The following is a 13,799-nucleotide window of genomic DNA, read 5'->3' as shown; positions in this document are numbered from 1 at the left end:
ATTGGCGCCCTATATAATATTCTATTGTCTATTACGTAAATATCTATACATTTTAACGTTTATTTATAGAACACCCTGTATTTTGCAGAATGGAAAAAACAGTAGATTGTTATTTTGATTTAACAATGTTTACATTAATAATTTGACTTATATTTGACAGTTGACAGTTCTGCTGTACCTACTTGTTAGTTTTAGCATTGTTTATATGTTTTAGTTTTCTAATAAATTGTATAAGTTAGTTACATAAATAAATTATTTAAAAATGAAAAAATGACTTATTTGGGGAAGGTGGAAAAAGCATATGTATAACATGGGAGTAAAGTGTCTTTTCCTCCCTTGTTATACAAATAGCTATTTCCAAAATGCATATCAAAGTGTTGAAAAAATAAAATCCTGAAGCTATTTCTTTGTGGCATTTATTTAATTTACTATTCTAATTGTAAAATAAGCCACAATTTAACTTAAAAAATGATTTTATTGACGTTTCGACTTCCACTTCGGAGGTCGTTATCTAAATACAAAATATTAATATTTTCAAGTTAAATTGTGGCTTATTTCCCAATTAGAATAGTAAATTAAAAAAAGAATGTGTGTACTTTGTACGCACGTACGAAGTTATACTTCTATTATAATACAGGGTGTTTCATTTGGGAAAGTAGCATACGTTAACTGTAAAAAGAGAACACTAAGGCGGTCTCAAAAATACCATACTTAATGGGTCTTACTTCATTAATAACAAAGATAATGAGTGTTTTATCTATTTTGCCATTTTTTTATTTGGTTCATAACTTTTTAACCACACTGTATATTTATTTTATATTTTGCACGCAAATGTTCTTTAAGGTGTGCAATAAATTAGTTTATTTACAATTGTAAAAAATCCAGGTCCGGATTAAAAAATATTGGAAAAATATTCTGACCCAAAAACAACACCATGTACATTAAATTTTTTTATAATGGATTTTGCATTTGAAAAGAGGATGAAAAACTAAATTTAATTGTACACTTTGAATTTTCAGCAAAATGATTTTTCTGGTAAAATTTTGAATATGAATTCGGAAATTATGTGAATTGCGAGAACTTGAAGTAGAAAAAAAATTGAAATACGACTTACAACTTGTTAACCACACTGTATATTTATTTATATTTAATACGCGAATATTCTTTAAGGTGTCCAATCAATTAATTTATTTACAATTATAAAAAATCCAGGGCCGGATTAAAAAACATTTGAAAAATGTTCCGACTAAAAAAACAACCTGTATATTAAATTTTTTAAAATGGATTTTGCATTTGAAAAGAAAAACAAAATTTACTATACTGGTGGTATACTTTGAATTTTCGGCAAAATGATTTTTATGGTAAAATTTTGAACTTGAATTCTGAAATTATGTGAATTCGAAGTAAAAAAAATTAAAATACCTACGACTTAATTTTAATTTTAATACCATTATTTAAATTAAATTGGTAAAATATTAACAGTTTGACACAAAACAATAATTTTTAATGGTGGTAATTTTGAATAAGTAATTTAGTTTTGCCTAGTTATTACCCTGAAAATTTTTGCTTTTGTTTAAATTTTTAGATACTGTGTTGATTAAAGTGATATATTTTTTATAGACCCCTTATTATGTATTCATAATTTAAAGATGAATATTCGCTATAAACTATTTGTCACACATAATAAAAAACACTGAACTGTTAACATTTTACCAATTTAGATTAAATAATGGTGTTAATTAAAATTAAGGCGCATTTTAATTTTTTTCTACTTAGAGCTCTCACAATTCACATAATTTGATAATTCAAATTTGTTTTACCAGAAAAATAATTTTGCCGAAAATTCAAAGTATACCAATAAATTAAGTTTTTCATCCTCTTTTCAAATGCAAAATCCATTTTTTTTTTTAACTTAATGTACTGGGTGCTTTTTTGGCTAGCAACATTATTCCAATATTTTTAATCCGGACCTGGATTTTTTATAATTGTAAATAAATTAATTGATTGGACAGATTAGAGAATATTCTCGTGGTAAATATAAAATAAATATACAGTGTGGTTAGCAAGTAGTAAGTTGTATTTCAATTTTTTTCTACTTAGAACTCTCGCCATTCACATAATTTCAGAATTCAAATTCAAAATTTTACCCAAAAAATCATTTTGCCAAAAATTCAAAGTATACCACTAAATTTAGTTTTTCATCCTCTTTTCAAATGCAAAATCCATTTTTTTTTAATTTAATGTACTGGGTGCTTTTTTGGCTAGCAACATTATTCCAATATTTTTAATCCGGACCTGGATTTTTTATAATTGTAAATAAATTAATTGATTGGACAGATTAGAGAATATTCTCGTGGTAAATATAAAATAAATATACAGTGTGGTTAGCAAGTAGTAAGTTGTATTTCAATTTTTTTCTACTTAGAACTCTCGCCATTCACATAATTTCAGAATTCAAATTCAAAATTTTACCCAAAAAATCATTTTGCCAAAAATTCAAAGTATACCACTAAATTTAGTTTTTCATCCTCTTTTCAAATACAAAATCCATTCAAAAAAAAATTATGTACATGGTGTTGTTTTTGGGTCGGAATATGTTTCCAATATTTTTTAATCCGGACCTGGATTTTTTAGAATTGTAAATAAATTAATTTATTGTACACCTTAAAGCATATTTGCGTGCCAAATATAAAATGAATATACAGTGTGGTTAAAAAGTTATCAACCAAGAAAGAAAATGGCAAAATAGATAAAACACCCAGTATCTTGGTTATTAATGAAGTAAGACCCATTAAGTATGGTATTTTTGAGATCGCCTAAGTGTCCTCTTTCTACAGTTAACGTATGTTACTTTCCCAATGAAACACCCTGTATAATCTAACTTCATATTATGATTTCAACGAAATCAATATGCCTATCTACTTTAAACAGTTTTTTTGTATTGTATTTAAATATTAAGCTAATTTTATTATAATAAATATATTTACTAAAAACACTAATAATATATTCTTTCCACGCACACCTTATTTGCGCTACATAACTTAAAAGATGTAGCGACTAATACCATACTGCCGGTGTGCGCATGCGCCAGGGAATGTAAAAATTCACCCTCGTGCCTAAAGAAGTATAACTTCAAAAATAAAAATTCACAACTCGGAAAATAATCATGGAAATGAGTTCAATTTTCATACTCGGCGGTTTTTGGGGTCTCTGAACAGGAATATCGGGCAGGCGAAGCTGTAAGAGGTACCTGGTGCCCGGTATCCCGGCATGTACGTCGTCTCCTGGAGTATTATGGAAATTCACTATGAAAATCGTTGAAACTTGTAATACCGTGGGTTTTGAGGTCGCTGAACACCAATATTGCTTTAACGATGCTGTACAATGTACTTGGTGCCCGATATCTACGTCATGTCCTGGTGTTTTATAAAAATTCGTTATGGAAATAGGTGAAATTTATTACATATCTTGGGATTTTTGAGGTCGCTGAATACGAATATTGCATCGAAAATGCTGTACGAGGTACCTGGTGACCTGAATTCTAAGTCATCTGCTGGAGTTTTTGAAAATCCGTTACGAATAGTTGAAATTTATTAACTCGGGGTTTTTAAGGTCGCTGAACACCAATATTGCTTCGGCGATGTTGTACAAGGTATCTGGTTCCCGGTATCTACGTCATCTCCTGAAATTTTATGAAAATTCGTTATGTAAATAGTTGAAATTTATTATTGCTGTATTTTTGAGGTCGCTGAACACGAATATTGCATGGAAGGTGCTGTACGAGGTACCTAGTACCAAGTATCAACGTCGTCTCCTGGAGGTTTATAGAACTTCGTTATAAAATTCAACAGTGAGTAACAATAACAGTAAGTTATTTTAATTCAGAGCGTAAATTATGAACAAGAAAAAAATCGAAATGTTTTTTAGTATTAGTAGATAATAATATTTTTGGTAATAAAGATGTAGTCCAAGTAATGAAGCTTAAAATAGGACAAAACCTCGCAATTTTTACAGAATGGATCAATTTCCTTGAAAATTTAAGAATAAGTAGTGGATAGTCCAGTGATCAAAATCTATATCATGCCGAAAGGCGCTTTTACCATGGGGTGGTTGACACCCCATCTCGGGGGTGGAAATTTTTTATTATATTTTAATCGCAAAAGTTGATAAAAACGTTCATTCTGAGCAAAAAACGTTAAATACATTTTTTTGATAAAATTTATAGTTTTCGATTTATTCGCTATCGAAATTGTTAGTTTTATATCGAAAAAATCAATGTTTTTAATAAGATTACTGCTAATAACTCCAAAAGTTTCCGTTTTATCAAAACAACTTTACTTAACAAAAATGTTCCTTTTGACAAAATAAACAAAACCGTTTTTTTTTAATTTTCTTTAAGACCAGTAGTAATCGAGCTATACTTTATTATATTTTGGCCTTCTTCGTCAAATGCTAAATATTGTAGTTTCAAAGTCAAAATACGGGAAAACTATGCATTTTTCGAGGACTTGTTCAAATTAATTTAAAGTACTTAAAAATATCTATCTCCAGGAATAAAAAAAGTCTCTAGCTCAAAAATTAAGTGACTTATAATGAAAAGAATGTCAGTCTCCATTTTTTTCAGCGAAAAAGTGATCGCAAGCAACCCCCTAATCACCACCCTAATTAAAATTAGTCATTAACCTTATTTGGTCTTTTTTATTTATGTATTGTTAATAGGTTCTAGAAGTTTCAGCGGCTTAGAATGATTAGTTTAAAAAAATTGAGTTAAAAGCGAATAACGAATTTTGTAGTTTGAAAAAAAAATGGCCTTTCTTTCAGAATAGCAAGATTAGCGTAAGAGATACGAAAAAATGTTTAAATATAAAATTATCGCCTTTTAATTCCAAAGAATCTGGTTGGCAAAAATTTTTTCTGCAGCAAAAATTGAGTGAGCTATTGACAATTAAAACTTGTAATAACATGCACAAACCGCCTTTACCAACCCTTTCAAAGTCACCTCTTTTTGCGACTGAGGATTTTAAAAAGATTTAATATTAATAGTCTTATAGATCTTGTAAAAACCTGCAAAACTATTTTTACCAAACTTTTTAAGATAAAAAATAAAAAAGTTACGGTCAAAAAATCAATATATTTTTTTGAAAAATAAAAGGAAAAATCCTATTGGAAGCATAATAATATAAGTTAGCGGTGTTTTTAGTCATTGGCCTTATTTATTCTTATTTATTTATGTATTATTAATAGATTCTAGAAGTTTGACCGGCTTAGAATGGTTAGTTTCTAAAAAACTGGAGTTGAAAGCGAATAACGAATTTTTGTAGTTTGGTAAAAAGCAATTTTCTTCAGAATAGAAAGATTAGCATCGGGGATACGAAAAAATGTTTCAATATAAAATTGTAAGTTATTTAATTCCCATGAACTTGGTCTAAAAAAAATTTTCTACGGCAAACATTTAGTGACTCATAAATGAGTAGGTATATCGAAAACATTGATTTTTTGTATACAAAACTAACACTTTCGATAGCGAATAAATCGAAAACTATTAATTTTATCAAAAAAATGTATAGAACATTTTTTGCTTAGAATTAATGTTTTTATCAAGTTTTGCGGTCAAAATATAATAAAAAATTTCCACTCCGAAATGGGGTGGCAACTACCCCCACGGTAAAAGCGCCTTTCGGAATCATATAGATTTTGATCCTTGGACTATCAACTACTTATTCTCACATTTTCAAGCAAATCGATCCATTCTGTAAAAATTGCGAGGTGAAAAATTTCGGTTCCTGGCCTAATGTAAGAATTTCGGGTACCTATACGATTAAAACTCTAATGCCTGGTTGCACCAACAGATCTTAAGCTCCAGCTTAGCCAAGCTCTACTTATAGATAGGGCCTCCTTGAGTATCACTTACGTTGCACCAAAATTTTAGATTCTTACTTTATTATCAATTATATCTATTACTATATTATGATATTTTTATTATAATATAAACTGCTCGTCAAAAGTTAGGGATATTATAGTAGATTTTTTCGTGAACAGATTAAGGGATTCCGCTAATTTTTTTTATTATTTTAGAGTTTTCTTTAGTATTTACACAGTTATGCAAAGGTTTACTTAAACTTTTTTTTGTACTTATACCGGGTGGAAGAAAAGAAATGTTTTTCTTATGTTAAGTTTGAGACGCCCTGTAGGGAGGACGAGGTACAAATCGGAGTATATATCGAAATCGTCTTGTAGTCTTATGTTTTGTGAACATTTTGTTTTTTGAATGTCCCTGATATCTTTAGAAATAAAAAATAGACGGTTTTGTAATTTAACATGTGTTTTAACCGAAACAAAAGTTTGAGACACCTTGTAGGGAGAAAAAGGCACAAAGGTGAGATATTTTGTTGTAGTCTCATATTTTGTGAATATTTTATTTTTTAAATTTCTCTGATATATTTAATAACAAAGAAACTAGACGATATTACTCTTTAATATGTGTTTTAACTGACGACATGCGTCACACCATACATGTGAAACATGGAAAAACATATTAAAGAGTAATACCGTCTAGTTTCTTTTTTATTAAAGATATCAGATAAATTAAAAAAATAAAATATTCAAAAAATATGAGACTACAACATAATATCGGGATATACTCACCTTTGTGCCCTTTTCTCCCTACAAGGTGTCTCAAACTTTTGTTTCGGTTAAAACACATGTGAAATTACAAACCCGTCTATTTTTTTTGTTTCTAAAGATATCAGGGACATTCAAACAACAGCATGTTCACAAAACATAAGACTACAATATTATTCTGATGTATACTCACATTTGTACCTCGTTCTCCCTACAGGGTGTCTCAAACTTAACACAAGAAAAACATTTTTTTCTTCCACCCGGTATAAGTACAAAAAATAAGTTTGAGTAAACCTTTGCACAACTGTGTAAATACTAAAGAAAAGGCTAAAATAAAAAAAAAATGGCGGAAACCGTCTGTTCGCGAAAAAATCAACTATGAAAATCAGCAGAATTTTCTATATCCCTAACTTTTGACGAGCAGTTTATTATAATTATATTATATTAATTCTTATGTTATTCTCGTCTTAAGCTTAAGATCTGTTGGTGCAACCGGGCATTAGTAACCTTAAAAACACCGGAATATAGAGTTTCAACAAATTTTATTAAGAATTTCTATAAAATTCTAGGAGACAACGTAGATACTGAGCACGAGTTACATCGTACAGCATCGTCGAAGCAATATTCGTTTTCAGCGACCTCAAAACCCTCGGGATAACAAGTTTCAACCATTTTCATAAAGAATTTCCATAGAACTCCAGTAGATGACGTACTTGCCGGACACCAGGTACCTCGTACAGCATCTTCGATGCAATATTCGTGTTCAGCGACCTCAAAAACCCAGAGATAATAAATTTTAACTATTTTCATAACGACTCACAGTGTGTCGTTGAGCCTAGCTAGCTGGACAAAAGTCATGTTCAAAACTAAAAAATTATTATTTGAATATTGTAAAGAATACATCAAAACATCCTATTCTAATATTTATTTGTGTCTAACACATCCACCGTGTGAGTAATAACGTCCAAAAGTAAGTATTTTGATTGTAACAGAATAAATCAGTTGAATTCAGGACATCATTTAAATCGCACGAAATTAACGTATCCCCTAATTTATAAAGATTAATTGTTGAATATGGATAATACTTATATTGGTAAGTGCTAATTTTTATTAATTTAACAAAACTATCTGATAACCAAACACTATTAAAAAAAGTTTTTATGATGAATGAAGGAAATTTTCTTCGTTTTGAAACTTTGGAAGGGTGGGAAATACTTGTACCCTTTTGTACCCGGGCTAAATTTTTTATATGTCATAGCTACACCTATCCCATTGATAATAAGGCCTATTATAAACTGCACACGCTTGCACATCATTTTGTTTTTTGAGTAATGGCGTCCAAATGTACGTATTTTTATTGTAATAGAATAAATCAGTTGAATTCCGTAGATCATATAAATCACATGAAATTTAAGTTTTCCTTAATTTATAAATATTAATTGTTGAAGGTGGATAATATTTATGCTAGTAACTGATATTTTTTTTCTAATTTAACAAATCTATCTAAAAATCAAAGAATATTAAAGAAAGTTTGTATGATGAACGAAGGAAATTTTCTTCGTTTTCAAAGTGTGGAAGGGTGATAATGACTTGTACCTTTTGTATCCGGGTTAAATTTGCAATTTGTCATAGCTGCACCTTTCCCATTAATAATAAGACTTATTATAAACCTGCATACTCGAGCACATCATTTTTTTTAGAGCACTGTCTTCCGAGGAGGAAATTTTTTGAAGAATGGGTAAAATGCTCAACAAAAGGAGAAAAAAATTGTTTTCTATTTGAGTTCCTTTCTACAAAATTTAATTTTAGAGACCTAACAGAGGACTCTGACAGAAAAATCAGAATGAGGATAGCAAATTATGCCTCCAAAATTTCTGATAAATGGGTTGCTGCGGGAAGATCAAAACAGCGTTTTTTGGCAACTAATGAAAGTTGGTTGAATGAGCACATCAAATTTGAAGCTCAATGTACTGTGCCGCGATCGTCCATATTATTTCAAAGTTTCGGTAATATAGGAAGACCACGGAAAATTTTTGACGAGGCATCGTTTAAAACAAAAAAACGTATAGTTGAGGACCTCGTTGAATCACGCAGTGTGGGGGAGTTGGTAACTGCTTCAGAAGTAGCAGCTCGTGCAGTAGTAAAAAGAAACGTTGTTAATTCAATTAGGAGCCTAAGTGAATGCTCAGTAGGTGCTACATCTTCTAATTATAAAAAATCGAATAGCTTGCAGGATGGTAGGCAATTAAGTGGAGATGAAGCATTAGCCTCTTACATAGACTCCAAATCTACAACGCATTCATACAAGCAGACTAGGAAGTGTCTACCATAAAATATACATTAAATATAGAAAATCTTTTAATTTTTTTATTTATTCCCCTGTCGAACGCCTCTGATTTAGTCTATGACTAATAAAAATGATTTATTTTATTATCAAATTACTTAACTGGTCGATACAAATGTAAATAAGATGAAAAATAATTTTGTCCACCTAGCTTGTTATAAGCGACACACTGTGCGACTGTTCATAAAACTCCAGCAGATAACGTAAATGCCAGGCACCAGGTATTTTGTACAGCATCGCTGCAGCAATATTCGTGTTCAGCGACCACAAAAACCTCGGGATAACAAGTTTCCATAATGTTCATAATGAATTTCCATAAAAATCCAGGAGACGACGTGAATACCGGACACCAGGTAGTGCCAGGTACCTCTTACAGTATCGCAGACCCGATATTCATGTTCAGCGACCTCAAAAACCTCCCGTTCCGAGTTGTAAACTTTTATTTTTTGAACACTGAGATGCACTTTGGAAAATGCATTTTCCGCCTACAACAATTCAATTGTGATTCTTGGTCAACAATTTTTCTGAAGCTCTCCCGAATCGAATGCAAAAAATTTCATAACGATCTGTTTTACTTTAAAAAAGTTAGAGGTTTAGGCGATAGTGCTTTATATCCTTGCCAAATAGCCGAATGAAGAAATAATAAAATTTAATGCATTTAAATTTATACATCACGGAGGACCTCGCCACCACAGCATAATAAACGAAACCAGCAAGGACACTCCCTGATGCCGCCTTTGAAGTTGAAAAGTACAGGGTCGCCATTTTTCGCGTAGTACATCTCAGTGGTGATGTGATGTGTTGGTTCATCAGTGTTGCCGATGTCACCAACTTTATTACCCGTAAGAGATTCTTTTTGAATAATTTCTGGAATTTATGCAAAAGATTAACAATACAATCGTCAATATTTTGTGTTATGTCCCAATTATTGACATAATTCCCACAGGCATTCCCATAGGCAAAATATGAATGTCATAAAAGTTGAGTAAATCTGATAATTATGTACAAATCGGCAACACTGTCGATTTTCTACATTGTCTGGTACTACGCACAAAATGGCCGACGATCTGCGCAGTAATAGTGCGCGAACTTTTCCCGCCTACTAGTGTGTCACTGCTGTTGCGTTTTCTATGCTGTGTCGCCACGCCAATCGCCTCGCTACGTTTTGAAATATAAAATATTTTTTTTTCAGGATGCGATGTGCCTGGCGAGGTGCGATGCTCCACTATGCACACAGAGGCGGCTCTAGCCCATGTAGCGCCCGTGTGCAATTGATGCCCTGGCGCCCTTTTAGTCCTTGGGCCCACATATAAAATTATTATTAATGACCACATTGTCGAAACTTTTTGTACTTATTATTTTGGTGGAGTCGGACACATTTGGAGCTGGGCGCATTATGGTAGTGGGGCGTTTGTCTTCCAAGCTGTCACGAAGTTATCAATTTCATGCAAGAAAAAAATGTATAACCACATTGGTCATTTTATTTTAATCAATGGTTTTTATCATATAAACAGCGAAAACAATTTTGTCGGACAAAAGTATTGGGCCATGTGACGCGTCGGACACGCTAAATATGTCAAATTTATGAAAATAATAAATTTATTACCACATGGCTAATCTTAACACAATCTACCATAAAACGTTTTTACAATAATGTGGTAACCTTGTCGGACAATTTTCACGGGGCATATGCGCAGTCGGATGCGCCGAAGATGTCAATTTCCTGGATTTTTTTTCTTTAGTGCCACAGATGTCATTTTTATTTTGTACTGTTTTTACATGAGTAACGCATATTGGATCACTTGTCGGACAAAATTATAGGTCCAAAATTTTCAAAAAATGTTCCCTCTTGTCGGAATTTTTTTTTAATTTGAGAAAAGAATCTATACAACGATGTTCGTCATTGTTCAAGGAGTATGTAGGTACACAAATTTTCAGATCAAAACTTTTCCAAAATTTTCCCTCTTGTCGGAAAATTTTTGAAAAATTTTGGGTACAACTATACGTCACGCTCTTTTAAATGTTGTACTTAGTGTGTGTGTACCAATTTTCAGCTAAATCAATTCAAAAGTAACCGAGAAAAACTGTTTTAAAAACTTTTTTGACAACGCCTCCTCTTAAGGGAGCCGATAATCTAAAAGAATTAAGTTTTTTGTTCGTTTGCCCCAACATTCTTTCAGACAATTACATTTTTTGTTTAAGACTATAATTACTTGTAACCTACTACTTTTGTCGGAAAAATGGTTGTGAAGATAAAGGATGCACGAACTCAGCATAGTTTAAAAGTATAGTTTACTAATAAAAATTAAATTTTTTGTTCGGCTGTCGATTTGCCCCAATATTTTTGTCGGACACTTAGATTTTTTGATTTAGAATATAATTACTTATAACCTCCTATTTTTGTCGGAAAAATGGTTGTAAATAAAAAGATTCCAGGAAATTGACATCTTCGGCGCATCCGACTGCGCATAAGCCCCGGGAAAATTGTCCGACAAGGTTACTACATTATTGTAAAAATGTTTTATGGTAGATTCTGCTAAAATTAGACCTGTGGTAATAAATTTATTATTTTCATAAATTTGACATATTTAGCGTGTCCGACGCGTCATATGGCCCAATATTTTTGTCCGACAAAATTGTTTTCGCTGTTTATATGATGTAAGCCATTGAATAAAATAAAATTCCTAATGTGATTATACATTTTTTTCTTACATAAAATTGACAACTTCGTTACAGCTTGACAGACAAACGCTCCATCACCATAATGCGCCAAGCTCCAAATTTGTCCGACTCCACCCAAATAACAAGTACAAAAAGTTTTGACGGTGTGGTCGCTAATAATTTTTTATGTGGGCCCGAAGACTATTTCGTAGACGCGCAGTCAAAATGGAATAGTCGAATGTACCTACCTAGTACTAGTACATAGGGTACAGAGGGTGTTATGTACGCTTATAATGTACACAAAAATCCAGATGCAATTGTGCAATATACATGATGTCGGGAGCCAATAGGTATTCACAGCGCCAGAACAACCTACCCAAATCTAATCTACGATGAACTACGTATTTCCAGTATTACTAAAAAACCAACAATAAATTGTTTATACGGATAATTTTTGAGAAGCTCTGAATGTCGCAATAATTGTGGTAGTAATAAAAGAAAATCTTCCTTTTAAATAATTTTAATCAAAAGAAAAGCCGCTTTACTTTATATTTACATGTTAACTTAAATATAATACATAATCTATTCCGTCAACGATTATTTCGCAAAATTACCCCGCGACACGTGTACAAACGCCTTTGAAAATGCCCGACAAGTCCCAAGCAATTTGACCTTTAGAGAGTCCACAACCTATTTCGAAATCATTATCGATATGTCTTCAAAGTAATCAAAAGATTGTCACCCGTCCATTGGAGCGTTGGACGGACAGACGGGCGGGCGGCAATCTATAAATCGCGCCTAGTTGCCAATGTAATTTTTCATTAATCGTTTTAAAGCCTATTTTATGTTGAAACAAAGTAAAGGACCCGCTCTTTGGCGCTTGGCGCCCCCAACATGCCGGCGCCCGTGTGCACCGCACCAACCGCACACCCTGCACAATAGGTAAAGCCGCCTCTGTGCACACGTTTGTAAGTGGCTTCATATGCATAGGTATACTTTATTTCACGTTAAGAATAGAATGTTACGCTTATGGAGATCAGTGTTGACAAACCTCTCGGACACGGGTGGCTACTCGACTGCCGATATACTATTCATTTTAATCAGTACGGCGTGGCATCGGCGCGCTTCTATCGTTCATAATAAATGCATGGGGCTATCTTCGCAATGTTCGATTCTTAACGTGAAATAAAGTATAGAAAGCTTTAAAACTCGTAAGAACGTAACTTCGTCGTAAGAATTTACCTTTCGTACCTTTCTGTTTTTGCAAAATTTATAAATGTAGACTTTTTTTACCTATTATTTATCATAACTTAAAAATTAACTTACAAAAACGTAATCCATAATCCTACGCGAAATCCGCTTTCTAAAATAAGATGTAGAGCTGTTGTTGTCTTATCCATTTTGTTATGAGTATATTTTAATGATTATAAGTTGAAAGTTCTTTATACACTAAAATTTTGACATATTTAACTACATTTTGTACTTTTGACATTTACATATTTATTATTTGTATATTTAGCATATTTGACAAATGGACAAAGTATGTTGCCCTGGTGTGTATGTAATAGGTCGGGAGGTGGAGTGTTAAAAATCCGATTTTTTGTGTAGGTAATAGGTACATACAGGGTGTTTCAGAAAAGTGTAACTCCTCTCTAGGATAGGTACCTAGAAAACTGAAAAATAATATGGGTTTCCTTAGTAAAAAATGTTTGTAACGCTATCCGTTTTCAAGATATACAAGGCGTTGAAGAAAAAAAAATACACATTTTTTACTGGCAACACTGTACTGAAATTTGGTGGGGTGTGGTGGGGTGATTGTACATTTTTTACATACAATTAAAATTTTATATTCATCATTGTCGACCATATGGGTAATGGTCTGAATTAAAAAAACTGTGCTCCACTGAGATATGTCAAATTAAAAATCATTTTTGAATTCCTCCTTCAATTTGTGACAAAAAATATATCTTCCTTTTTTTATACGACGCGTTGTTTTCATGCACAAAAAGGAAATACATATACATATACATACATAGGAAAGTTTATAATAATCGAAATACAGGGTGTCAAAGTTAAACTTCTATTTTATGTATTTTTGAATATTTCAGCGCTCATTTAATACGTTCAATTTTGAGATCAAAACTTTTATTCCACTATATACTACATTTAGGCC

At 31.9% G+C, this 13,799-nt stretch overlaps 1 protein-coding gene across 5 annotated transcripts in view; it reads right to left on the bottom strand.

Annotated features, from left to right (window-relative positions):
• LOC114326687 (phospholipid phosphatase 5-like) overlaps positions 1–13,120 on the bottom strand; it is a 43,770-nt gene extending 30,650 nt beyond the window's left edge. Inside the window, exons 1-2 of one of the 5 annotated variants that reach the window (XM_028275100.2) lie at positions 12,953–13,102; positions 3,527–3,682 (exon numbers count right to left, since the gene is read on the bottom strand). Coding sequence is in view for 1 of the 5 variants with exons in the window: in XM_028275097.2 (XP_028130898.1) it covers positions 12,953–13,026 (74 nt within the window). In the remaining 4 variants the exon portion in view is untranslated. The other 4 variants (XM_028275102.2, XM_028275097.2, XM_050650158.1 and 1 more) reach the window with 4 other exon arrangements.
• Between the last annotated feature and the right edge of the window lie 679 nt (positions 13,121–13,799).

Source organism: Diabrotica virgifera, chromosome 5, assembly GCF_917563875.1.
Source record: "Diabrotica virgifera virgifera chromosome 5, PGI_DIABVI_V3a".
NCBI lineage: Eukaryota > Metazoa > Arthropoda > Insecta > Coleoptera > Chrysomelidae > Diabrotica > Diabrotica virgifera.
The sequence above is the reverse complement of the archived record's forward strand: the minus strand, read 5'-3'. Positions and strand labels throughout refer to the sequence as shown.